Source organism: Crocodylus siamensis, chromosome 1 (assembly GCF_052110815.1).
Source record: "Crocodylus siamensis isolate JL-2025a chromosome 1, ASM5211081v1, whole genome shotgun sequence".
NCBI lineage: Eukaryota > Metazoa > Chordata > Crocodylia > Crocodylidae > Crocodylus > Crocodylus siamensis.
Window position 1 is genome coordinate 207,627,669 of NC_143395.1, and position 13,379 is coordinate 207,641,047.

General features: G+C 46.1%; 1 protein-coding gene across 1 annotated transcript in view; it reads left to right on the forward strand.

Moving 5' to 3' along the window:
• SPAG17 (sperm associated antigen 17) overlaps window positions 1–13,379 on the forward strand; it is a 354,514-nt gene that overhangs the window by 194,100 nt on the left and 147,035 nt on the right. The window contains exons 18-19 of the mRNA XM_090053742.1: window positions 1,706–1,893; window positions 9,682–9,776. Of these exons, the coding sequence (XP_089909868.1) occupies window positions 1,706–1,893; window positions 9,682–9,776 (283 nt within the window). The remainder of the gene's footprint in view (window positions 1–1,705; window positions 1,894–9,681; window positions 9,777–13,379) is intronic.

The window sequence follows — 13,379 nt, forward strand, 5'->3', positions numbered from 1 at the left end:
ACAATGACAGACAATAACAATTCACATCGGCAACTTATCAGCAGTCCCCTCTGATGCCTGATGTACAACAAGTTCCTCTTCTATAAAGCTCAGCAAAATCAGGCATCCCCAATCTGCAGTGTCTGAGGAATACCAGGAAGGACCCTGGTATTCAGTCCTCAGGCTCCTCGAGATCCACTGGCCCACTGAATCCAGGTCAGCAGCTAATCTTTAAATTAGTAGCTTCTCTCACAATGCTGCATCTTCCTTCTGCTGATTTCCAGATGTGCTGGCCAACTTATAACTTCTGAGCTACGCTGTTGACTCACAGCCACACACTCTTACACTACGAACTTTTTTTATGACTGACCAATAGCAGTATAAGCCTTTGTGTTTTCCTGATAAGGTTACTTTTAACTATGTCACTACATACAAGGCTTTACTACTTACAAGGCCTCACTCCTTTTACTTTAATTAAATTGTTAGCGGCAACATACAGCTCACAATACATGAATAAACAACAAGAAATGTGGTCTAATCCTCACAGAGTGTTCAGCAAGCACCTTCACCACACAGACACAATGCTCAGCTGTCACAAGATGACACTAGCATGGCCCCATCAATAGCCCTCAGGGGCTGCAACCGAGAGTTTGGGTGCTGCCAGGCCTTAGCAAGTACTTATAGTGCAGGGGCGCAGTTCGTGGCAGGCAGGCAGGCAGGTGGTGGGGCTGACCCAGGGATCAGTGCCGATCTCCATGCAGGGCACAGGGCCACTGCTGCAGGACCTCGTGGCCAGAGTGCAGGCAGCAGGTGGCAGAGGCTCCAGGGTCACCACAGTGTTTTAAAGGCCAGGCTGGAGCAGGCAAAGAGCCCCCCCATGATACTGGGGCTAGCCTGAGGGTGGGCCCCTGGTGGCAGGGCTGAACAGGAGCAAATTTGCCCACAGTTAGCATCTACACATGTGCTACTGCACAGTAATTACTGTGCAGTTAATCTGCTACCTTCATTTGCATGTAGCAAACTAACTGCACAGTAGACTCATTTACTGTGCAGTAAACACATGCACATGTAAACAGTGATGCTTTACTGCACAGTAAATTAGTCCACTATGCAGTAAAGCATCTTGTGTAGATGTGCCCTTTGAGTGGGGAGCTGGACTAGATGATCCATCATGTCCCTTCCATCCCTATGATCCTGTGAAAAAAAAGAATTAGAATTTGGAGCTGCAGGTATGCCTAATAGTACATATACATAGGATGTAGATTCTAAGTAACTAGTTACGGCAAAGTCGATTTCTGAGGGCCAATGAAAATCAGGAGTAACTATGCTGAAATCAATATACTGAAGTCACATCAGTGTGAGGGGAAAATAATGTTCTGATCCTTCTTTACTGACCCTCTTCACAATTCAGTGAATCAGTGGTGATTTACAGCTAGCTTGATTTTCTTTGAAAATTGATCCTCTCTGAAGGAGGGGTTTCTCATGCACTTTACAGAAAAAAGACAGAATTTGAAATATAATTGCATTAGGAAAAGATTAGTAAGGGAAAAATAACAATTTCCATTTCAAAAAACCTGGTAAACTTCACCCTGAGGTTATGGGAGAGTACTCAAATACGCAGTTAAGAAGTCAAATAAAGGGTAAAACATAATCTTTTTTTTATCTGACACCATATTCATGATACAGTATTTTTTATTGTTAATAGAACAAACATGTTTATTTCCAGAAACTACCTGGAGCTAATTGCCAGTTCAATTGAAGACTGGGTGATGAAGGAAGAAGCCAAATACCAGGAAGAAAAAATGACTAAGGAACTAAAAGCCTTAACATTTGCTGAAGTAACAACAGAAAGACCTTCTGAAGCTAAATCATCTACCTTTGCTGTCAGAAAAACTGGTTCTCCCAAAACCAAAAGTAGGTGTGTTTCTCTTTTTGTCATAGTAAACTATTTCCAAACACTTAGTGCTAAAACCCAAATTTGTTTAGAGTAATATTCTGAAAATTTTCAATGAGAACCAATTTTCACCATATGAAGGCATGTGAAAATGTTTGATGGTAAATTATGTTTGCTTACATTTTAAAGTACTGTATTTACTCAACTAAAAGATGATGTTTCCCCCCACCCATTTAACATGTGGGGGGCGGGAAGCCCCTCATCTCAGAATTGTGTACGAGGTAGCAGGCAACAGACAGCTGCTGCAGTTCCACCAGCAGGCAGCTGCTCCAGCCCCAGCCCTGAGTCAGGGCCAGAGCTGCAGCTGCTGCCTGCCTTACACTGCTTCTACACCCCTCATTGCTCCTTTCTTGGATCCTTGGGCCCCCACTGCAGCCAGTCTACATCCTGTCCCACTGTTCTTTCCCCCACCATGGCATTCCCCCTTACCTTTGCTCTGCTGTTAGCAGGCTCTGTCCTCGCTGTAGCCTGGAGCATAGAACATGGTCCCAGCCCAGCCCTGTAACAGTAGTGCTGGCTCCACACTACTGTTATGGGGCCAGGCTGGAGCTGTTCTTAGTTCCCAAGGCTGCAGTGCATAAGGACCCTGCTGGCATGGTAGTAAAGATAAGTGGGGGTGGAGGGGTAGGCAGAGGATAGAGACTTTTGGGGAAGGGAAGAACTGAGGCTGCAGGGGCCAGAAAGAATATGGAGAGTGTTAGACCCCAATTCTATGTATTGCCCAGTGACTAGGGAGATGACGATCCAATTGCTCATGGATCCTGTTACTCATTAGCCAAAGCAATCAGGGAGCAAACACCAGCACACACCGCTCGCAACAGCTTTATTCACAATAGAGACAGCTTCGGGCCAGGTCCTTCACAGACACACAGCCCGTGAACCAAGGGACCTGCACTGAACATTGTTTTTTTCATATTTTATACACCTTGGTTCATGCTCATTAACATTTACTCCACCTTCGCCCCTCCTTTGGTTCCACCCCATATCTCCTCCTCTCTCAAGCTCCACCTCTGTTTACTGTATACTTTGTTAGCATGGAATTGCCTGTGCATTTCATTCATTTACATGCCTCTCTGCTAAGAGCACCTGCTAAAGACTTTGACACTGGCTTCCTCTGGTCACTTGCTGATTCTTTCTGGTTCCTTGCTGACTCCTCCTTTATGTCCAAGGTCTTACTTCTGCTTTATCTCCTGATGATAGCTAGTGGGCTGTATCTTGTTCTTCTTGCATAGTGAACTATATATCTTTACAACACTACTCCATTGTTAAGAAAATGCTTGCCTAAGCATTTGCAAAGTTACTTTTAATATATCATCCTGTCTTGTTACCAGCAGCTTTTGCTGAGACACAGATTAAAGCCTTTATTCAGCTGCAAATCCAGTGCTCCCCAAGATCCAAATGTGGTCAATCTAACAGAGAGGAAAGGGGAATGGAGGGAAAAGGGGTGGGGGCCTAAGTCTCTATGTGGCAGAAACAAGGGGGTAGAGTGGGGACAGCAGGTGGCAGGGGACAAACTGCATATCTCCCCACCACCTCCACACTACTTGCCCCTAATGCCTGTCCCCCACTGCTCCATTTTGCCCCCTTATTACTTCCCCCACTGTCTGCCCCACCACCACCTGCCCCGCTATTGCCCCCCTCATTGCCTGTCCTCCCACCACCTGCAGTAGTGTAGGGGACTAATTTAAAACAATTCTCCAATAATTAAATACCATACATGGAAAATTATAATAAATTTATATATTTTTCATGTATAGAATTTTATTGTTGGGAAGTTGTCTTAAATTCAGGGTCTTCTAAGATTTGGAAAAATATGGTAATATGTATGTATATTTACTTGTGTATGTTCAATGTGAACTTCGTCCTGCTGACTAAAAGTTAAATTCTACCTTTAGTCACAATGCTATAAATTTGAAATAACTCAGTTTACTTAATGGAATTACTCACAGGGGTAGATTTAAGGTTCTAAGAAAGATGGGCAATAATTGGAAGCAATGGGCACATCTACACGTGCAAATAATCTGGGAGTAGTTTACTCTTGAATAAATTATTTGAGAGTAAACTTTCCTAGGCACTTGTCTACACATTCAGGAATGTGGGAGCAGGTTTGCTACTCCTAGCATCAGACTGCTCCCACTCCCTGTGTCTTTGCAATGGCCCCCTGCAGTAGCCACAGGGAACTCTAGGCTCCCCCTGGGTGCTAGCCCAGGGACCAAGAGACAGCTGTCTCCTGGCAGGGGCTGGGACATTGCTCCCTGCCCCTAGGAGCTGTCTACTGCCAGGGCAGGCTCTGCCACTGGACCCCATGTGGGGACAATGTCCCCCTGCCCCAGCAGCAGTGTTACTAGATTTGCTCATTACTTTGGTGTGTGCTCATTTATTAGGGATACGTTTCTAAGGTCTTGGTAATTCTGTCAACGTGCTGCTTGTGTTACTTGTGTTTCTATATGGAGCTGTATATCTCCCTTCTGCAAGCCCTCACCCCCAATGGAGCTATCTTGCAGGACTCAGTTTCAATGAGGCTAGGTTCCTCCAGTCACCAAATCAGTCACACACACACACACACACACACACACACAGAGTAATGTGACATGCCTGACCCGGTTGGGTTGATCAGCATGGACAGGCTGACACCTTCATATGCCAAGAATCAGTTCATTATAGCATCAATAAACTGCAGTCAGACACAAGCACACAGGTAAACAGAATACCTCTGAATCTGGCTGGGTGTCCAGATGACACCCTCATGGGCCAGCATTCAGTTCATTAGGGCACATCTGAGCCAAACTGGGTCAATCAGCCTGTACAAGCTGATCCCCTTATGTGTTTCAAACTCAGCACATCCCAATCTTTAGCCTCTTGATGAGCAGACCCCACAGTATTTTGGGCTTCACAGGGATCTTTAGCTTAGGTAAAAAAGCGTTGCTGCAGAGCAAGTGGGGAAGGAGAAGTAGCAAAGGAAAAATATACCCAGTTACCACCAGTTTGACTATAAAAGTTATTTATTGCTAAGTATATGAAATATATGATGGCACTAGCAGTAATAGACATGCAAAGGAAAAACAAAAAATTATAGTATTACCCTGGTTTCACTAGGTATTTGGGGAAACTTAGCTCAAGCTTAACTAATACAGTTCAGGTTCAGTATTTTATGCCTAGAGAAAAAAGAGAAGAGAGAGGGAGAGCACTGGGATCTCACCAGTCCAAGGCACTCGGGTTGCAAAGCTGATAGGTTAAAGTTCTCAGCATGATCCTTGAAGGGAGACGATCTGCCTTTTCCAGCATCCCAAGAAAAAGTGGGTGGTGTGAGAGAGACTTCTCCTCTTGAAGTGCACACGCTACTGCTTTTTTACAGATTTTTATACCCTCAGTTCAGCTTCTTGCAAGCATTCTCAATAGTGTAAATCAGTGTCTTTTCTCTTGACAGGGGGTTATCTGGTTTGGAACATCTCAGGAAACTGATTCATAATCAGGAAACACATAAGGTTAGGGAATAACCAGACACTTGGGAGCCACTTAAAATTCCTATGGATAACAGATATACTGATGGGATATCTCCTGGTTTCTTCAGAAACAATAGATAGCTTGCTGCATCAGGGTTTTGGATTTTTACTTGTGAACAAGCCTCAACTTAGCATGACCTTTCCAGATCTTACTATAGTCTTTTAACAGACTTACGGCAATTATTGGCGTGTTCATAACCTTTGGGAGGGGAGGACTTCCCCCAGTTGTCCCGGGAAAAGTATGATAACACTTGTGGTCAGGGCTTCAATGGGCTGGATGCTGTGATGAACCCTTTACCATTGTTCAAATGTTGCCCATACCCCCTCTGACTCGGTCTCTTTGCCTCAGCATTCCCTAACCCGGCAACCGAGTTGTATCCAATTAAGTTTAAATAGGCCTCCCATAGTGGGACTGGGGAATGTACAGCCCAAGATGCCTAGTAAACTTTACTTCTGCTTAGAGGTGTGTGGTGGGGGGGAGTCCTTTGTAAATCCAGATTAGAACTGGTCTGATAAATGCTGAGCTGGGTGTGTATAAATGTGGCTTGATTAGCATTTAGAGCACAGATTCCCCATCATGCAGTGCTCCCCTGCTTCTCTGATCCCAGAATTCACTGTGGTCTCTGCTTTGGGCTTTCTGTTCTCCATCTCTCATGTAAATGAATGGTCATCTGGTTCCATCTCAGATGCAAATGAGACCTAGGGCAGTTGTTTCACTTTTGTCACCCTTATCTGGAGGGTTTTAGGTGTGTATCCCACTTCATCTTAATCAGTTTCTGTTTAGGTAAAGGAGGGGAGGGGAGGGGAGGAGGGATTCTTTGTGAGTCCGACAGTCTGTGTCCCGTGTCAGGGTTCCCCAAGAACATGGAGCTGAGAGGTAACAGCAGGGAGCTCCCAGACTCCACTTCATGGTTGCAGGGCCAACACTGGGAAATCCTGATCTCCCAGCCCAAGTCCTGCGGTCTCCTTATCTCCCAGCAACAGCTCTGTGGTCATGGAGTCAACACTGGGCTCAGGCTGAGAGAGAGAATCTCCCAGCCTAGATCCCATGACCATGACCATGGGATAAGGATCTCCCAGCACCAGCCTTTTGATTGCAGGACTTGGGCTGGGGAGATAAGGATCTCCCAGTGCCGGTCCCACAATCGGAGAGCAGGATCTGGGAGCTCCCTCGTGCTGGGGCAGGGGGACATTGTCGTTGCCTGGGTTCTGGTGGCAAAGCGCACCCCAGCATCAGGCAGCTCCCAGGGACAGGGAGCAATCTCCTGACCCCTACTGCTCAGTTGACCAAGAGCACATTTGTTCCTGGTCAGGCGTTTACGCATGCACTACTGCACAGTAAGTAATCTCAAGTAAATTCGCTACTTGCATTTACAGATAGCAAATTTACTTGTGAATAGAGCTAATTACATAAACATTTGCATGTGTAGATGTGGATGCTTACTAGACATTAATTAGCTCTGCTGCACAGTGAGACCTCTCATGTAGATGCGCCCGATATATAGTTTAGAAGGATTCACACACACACACCCTTTCTGCTCGGTGACTGGTGCCTCCTGGGTTGGGGGTGACAACTGGGGTCCATCTGCAGCCAATCATCGAGCTGGGGAGGCATGGGGGGCTCCCCTAGCACACTCCCTGGCAGACCTGGAATTGGACCAGAAGTACTTCCAGTCCATTTCTGGGTTTGCTGCCGAGCACATGGAGGGCCCCGCTCCCCCCAACCCACACTTCTGTGGGATGCTCCATTTGCCCCACCATTGCAGCGATCACGAGCCACGCGTCATACCTTAAGGTATGTAGAAGCAGCTTTTAAAGCTATGTCTATATCCGAATAGCTGATTCTCTGAATCAGCATCAAATCTTCAGATTTGGATTCAGCTGAATCAAATCAGGGACATTGATATCAATCAATAAATCAAATCACTGTCCCTGATTTGGGTCGAATCCCAAGCTAAAAGGACCCACTTTGCACACTCCTACTTTATAATCTTTTTATCTTTGGGACCTTCTAGCACTAGAAGGTTACATAAAATGAGTGGATGTAGGATTTTGAAATGAGTAGGTGCAACAGCTCCACTTCCCCTTTTAAAGCAGATAAAATATACATTTGTGCATGTCCTGAGTTACCACAGTTAAATGTGGGACCCTCAAAAATAGGGAAAACTAGGAAAGAAACCATTTTAAAACTAACAATCATTTTTTTCCTTTCACATTTTTCATTCTTTCTTCTGTTTACTAATATCCAAACTATTTATTTTCCATTAGATAAAGCTGTGAAGCCATAAAACCAAGTTGAGGACAGTAAAAGTATTTCTCTTACAACAGATTTTGATGGTGTTAGCACAACATTATTGCTCGTCTGGCAGCATCTGTCTTGCCCTTTGGCCCCATCATTGCAGTATCTCTGAATCTGCCATTACAGTTGTTCTAGGGTTAGGTTAGCCAGCTAAAGCACTGGGCCTTAATCGTAGAATAGCAATAATAATAAGATGTAAAACCTGGTGTTTATACAGCACTTTTCATCTCATCATAACAACAAAGTTAATTGTAAGAACAGTATCTGCAACTGTAAGTGCTTATCAGCAGGAAGCAGGTCTTTATATGTGTGGGTGCTGTGGCAGAATACCATCTCTGTTCCTCCCCAAACTTTGCTATGTGACAATTTAGTTACCCTCGTCACTGCAGAGGGCATACGTCCCATGGACTCCAGGTTGTAACCTGAGTTGTAACCTGAGCTGGATACATTCCTGAGGGAGGGCAGAAATGTGCTCCCTCTGACTATGTGATTGGCATCACATACCTGGGTGGGGGGCTAAAGCTCCCTATTGTTCTAAGCAATGCCAACCTGACTGGAAGGGGACTAAAGACCTTCCAGTCTACCCAGCAACCAGTGATGCAGTTCAAAATAGTTGGCTGGCAGCCAACAGTTGCTGGCCTTCATTGGATCAGGTAAATGAGGTCATAAGGTCTCTATCAGTTAAGGACTGCCCAGGAGGAGGCAGTAGCCATGATGAAAACTCAGAGAGAAGCTGGACCATCTGAAACTTACTCTGTCTCTTGAAACTCATGATCAGTGATCTGCCTGCCTCCAGAGGGAACCTCCACCTGCCTGTGGATGATACTCATGAGTAAGCTACCTGAGATCTAACTAGATATATAGCTTACAGTGACTCAGATGCATGATCAAAGACTACCATGCCACTTTGCTCTAAGGCAGGGGTGGGCAAAATGCAGCCCAGGGGCCGGATGCAGCCTGCCAGGACATTCTATCCGGCCTGTGGGGCCCCTAAAAAATTTAGAAAATTTATATTAATCTGCCCTGGGCTGGCTGTTATGGGACCCTTGGTGGCTTGCCGAAACTCAGTAAGCAGCCCTCTGCCCAAAGTAATTGCCTACCCCTGCTCTAAGGGATTTCTCTGATATGCTCTATCCTGTACCCTATTCCAAACCTCCTCCTTGTAACCAATAAAATTCTCCTTTGTACCTAGCATAGGAGATTTACTGGGAGAGCGTCTAAATTATGGCTTGAGGTCCCCTTGGTTTGGGTGACTAAGGGATACCACTGTTCATGCTTCAGACTGTGGGAAGTACCCCAAATTCTTGCAGTGGGTCAAGTACCCTCAAGGGCTAATAGACCTGTGTTTCCCAGAGGGCACAGGTTAAGGATCAGCCCAGACTCTGGTTGGTGGCAGCATTACCACCAGACCAATGGGTGTGCTCCAGGAAGCGGGTCGGCCATATGGGCCCATCCCCCTCCAGGGAGGCACTCGGAGCCTAGAAGGTGGTCACGCACAGTGAGGTGGGTGGCTCAGTGCAGGAGCACCTCCTACTGGCCCGCCACAGGCGCATCTACTCTTGCAAATACTAAATGACTCTGCAGTACCTGCCAGTACTGTGCAGTCCAGCAGCACATGGGTCATTTTTGACCCTACTGCACAGTAACAATGAGCAGTAGTGGCAGCATCATGGTTGGTGCCTGCCAACACTACATTGCCATAGCATCTCATGTAGACATGCCCTATGTGTACTGACTAGCATACCAGAACCCTGATATAAATATTAAATAATGATGGTTGTGAGAAACAAGTTTCTCTGCCCTGTCCCCCTTCTAAACAGAGGGACAAAGGAGTTGAAACATGGAATCCACCCTGGCCCTCCCACTGAGCCAGGAATTCTGTTTTGCTTTTTTTAATATTACCAATATATTGATAATTTTGCTTATTTCTTTCTCATTTCTCAAAGGCAGTGCTTCAAGATCTGAAAGTAAAGGAGAGATAACTCCAGAACTTCTACCTGAGAAAGAAAAAAATTATTTTATCAGAGAAGGTTCTCTCAAGGTGAGCCAAAAATGCAAAAAATCTTCTGAAATAAACTAAATATTATAGATGAGGGACAGTAGAATTAACTTCATTAATTCATATACTTGTTGTCTGACCATTTTCATTTTTCTTATTCTTGGTTCATTATTGTTTATTTATTTATTTTGCTTATCTTTTATTTTGTTGCTTTGACTACTTTTAGGGAAAGATTGTTGGGTTTGCATAAGATAAATATTCCTTTGGAAGTGATGTGGTGATGTTCTTGCTGTGATAGCACAGGAGATGTGAGAAGCAAGAATTCTTGTGGGTGATATCTGTTATTGAACTAACTGTATGGTTGGGATAGACATAGGCAAACTTTTAGGTATCAGAGTACCCTTTGCTATGTATACCAACTGTACAGTTGGTTCGATAAAAGATATCACCCACAAGAATTCTTGCCTTTGGAAGTAATAATGATCAATGGTGTCTAGCTTTGGGTGCTTATACAGCTATTATAGTTGAAATCACTATGGCCCAGATACATAAATTGAATCACATAAAGCCAGGCTCATAAAAATATATAGGCGCCCAAAACAAGACTTAGGCTGACTTTAGGTGTCTGTATTCAAAACTTATTTTAAAAAAAACCCTACTGAGTGGCTATCTAACCATGGAGCTGACTGAACTCACTAGGCACTTCTTCCTTAGACCTGAAGGTTTCCCTGGACTTGCAGTTATGTTTCTTCACATGCCCAGAATTGACAAGGTCTAAGAAGTTAGGTACCTAGATCCCACCTAAGTGACATTTGGTTCCAAAATCTAGGCCAAGCAGCACCTAAACTCCTGAGGGGTCCAATATGGTAGGTATGTTTAGAGTAGGGATAACACAGGTCAACAGGATTGTTCTCCTAACAAAATGCATTCCCAGCTGTTTCCTTTTTAAAACATAATTGCTGATGGAAGACAAGGAAAGGGAAATGGTAGTGCCAACTTTTTATATAATGTCTGCTAATAAAAGCAGGAAACTCAGCTGGAAAGAGGGACACCTAAGAACAGAGGTGGGCAATTATTTCAGCTGGAGGTCTACTTAACCTGTTTTGGTGAACTGTCAAGGGCCGCAAGGTGACGGGCGCCCCTCACCCCCCCAGTCGCCATCTTGGGACCGGACATCCCACCCCAACCCCTGCCCTTGCCCTGGAAGTACTTCATTTTGAAGGGAGGATGCTGCCATCCTGAAACTGAAAAAAACCCTAAATCATATACTAAAAAAAAATCAAACATCTACTATAACTTATTCTAATCTTATTTTAAAAAAATATTTTGTCCTGATTTATGTGTGTTTGTGTAGTGTATCTAGAAGCAATTCCATAATAGCTCAATTGTGTGAGTGGGGTAAGAGGGTGTATGTGGAGTGTGTGTGGTTGGGAAGTGTGTGTGGTGGGGGGCGGTGTGGGTATGGTGAGTGGGGGCATGGGGCAGTGTGGTGTGTGTGTGAAGGAGTGTGGTGTGAGGTATGTGGTTGGGGTGGGGGCTGCAGGACGGTGTGCATGTGGGGGGTTGTGGGGAATGGGAGTGTGTGTGGAAGGGTGTAAGTATGTGCAGAAGCATGGTGAGGTAGAGGGGTGTGGGAGTGTGTGGGGGGCTGTGGGAAGGTGTGGGGTTATGGTGGGAGGGTGGGGATGTGCATGGGAGGATGTGGATGTGTTTAGGGATATGCTGGAGAGTGGCGTGTATAGGAGAGTGTGGGTGTGTGTATGTGTGGAGGGAGGTGTCCTTGGAGTCCCCGGAGCATGCCAGTCTCTGGATCTGCATGTGGTGGCAGCAAGCCAAACCAGCCCCACCCAGCCCCATAACAGGCAGCTACTGCCCAAGTCCCTGGCTGCACATGGTGGCAGCATGTGTGGCCAGCCCCACCCAGCCCAACAGCGCTCCCACCAGAGTCCCCAGCCACACATGGTGGCAGTGTGCAGGGCCAGGCTGGGACAGGTCAAGCCACGCTAGGTTGAGGGGGTTGCTTAGCAATCAGAGCTTCACCTCCTGTATGGAGGTACAGGCTTGCAGAGGGCAGCCCAGGGCACTCATTTAAGAGTGAGACACCTGGGTTCTGGATCCTTCTCTTCAATTTAGCTATTTAGTGTTTAATATGAAGCATGTTGGCTGTTTACAGATGTTATTTAAAAAAAACCCCAAAAAACGCTTTACTAGAAGCAGCAGGGCATTACTTTGATCTAGCTCCACACCATCTCTATAGATTGGATGCTCCAGCGGTGCTTTTTGGCACTTTTATCTAATCTAAAGGTAAGTTAATCAGCTATTAGATAAAAGCACCAAAAAAGCCTCACTAAAGCTCCTGATCTATACAGCCATTGGGTGAGCTGGGTCCAATTAATGCACTGCCTCTTCTGGGCATGAGCTGGGTTTGGCATTGGAGCATGCTGAGTTTAAAGTAAAGCACTTCTGTTTGTTTGTTAATGCCTGCAAGCAGCCATTATGTCCTAGAAAGAACCTAGGGGCATATGTGCACGCAACATTTTTTGCCCTTTCTTGCACTGGAATGGTGTGCCTTTTTGCATGAGTGGGTTTTTCAGATGCTTTAAAAGTCTTTCTGGTGTATTAAAGTAAAATTCCTCAGAGGTAGTTTAGTTTGGCTCACCATGAATTCAAGCACCACATCCATGGATTCATTACATGCAAACACAAAGGCACTCAAAGATGTGTAATGAGCCACTTTTTTGTAGTTCAGCCTTTTGTCCACCAGATGTTGATTTCAGCTGCCCCATTTCGATAAATGGGTGTAATGTGTTTCCCTGGCCAGGGTGACAATAGTGCCATCACCCCATTCCCTACCCCTGCCCCTGCCCCTGCCCCTGCCTGAACATAGCCCATAGCTGCTGCTTTTTTTTTTCCTCGTGCCATGTGCCAGCTTCCTCCCACACCATTTGCGACTGCACATGAGATAACCCCACAGTCAGACAGACCCATGGCATCTGGCAGACCTTAACAGTTCAGTCCAGGAATGAACAACTTGCATGCCTCTGGGGTGGGGGGGCATGGATTGCTTTAATTTCCCTTTCACTCAGACACAGCTAAATGGTGCACACTTTGTCAGTGCATATAGCCCATAGCTGACCCCCTTTTTTTTTTAATGTGCTGGCTGCTGCACCATTCTTGAGTGCCAATGCCATAGCAAGGGGGTGGAGGGGTGAGCGGGTTGACTCCCCACCTGCAGAAGTCAAGGGGCACCAATAGGCACTGCCCAGCCAGCTGGGGTGGGCTGTGGGACGGAGCCACAAGTGGATAGTTTGTGGGAGGGGGGCCTGGGCACGGCAGGAAGGCAGCTCCTGCCACAGTGTACACTCCCAGCCAAGTCTCGGGGGGCGGGGCTGTGCCCTCAAGATCTGTGCACAGGGTGAGGGTGGGCTGCCGCTGTGGGCACCAAACTTTCTTGCCATGGCACTGGTTCTGGCTGTTGCACCATTCATAAGTGCCAGTGCCATGGCAAGGGGAAGCAAGTGGGGTGACCCCTCCACCCCAACAGGCACTGTCCAGCTGGGGCAGGGCACAGAACAGAGCTGTGAGTTGCTCATTTTGAAGGGCATAGACAAAGGGGGAGGGTGGCTCCCACCACTACATGCACTC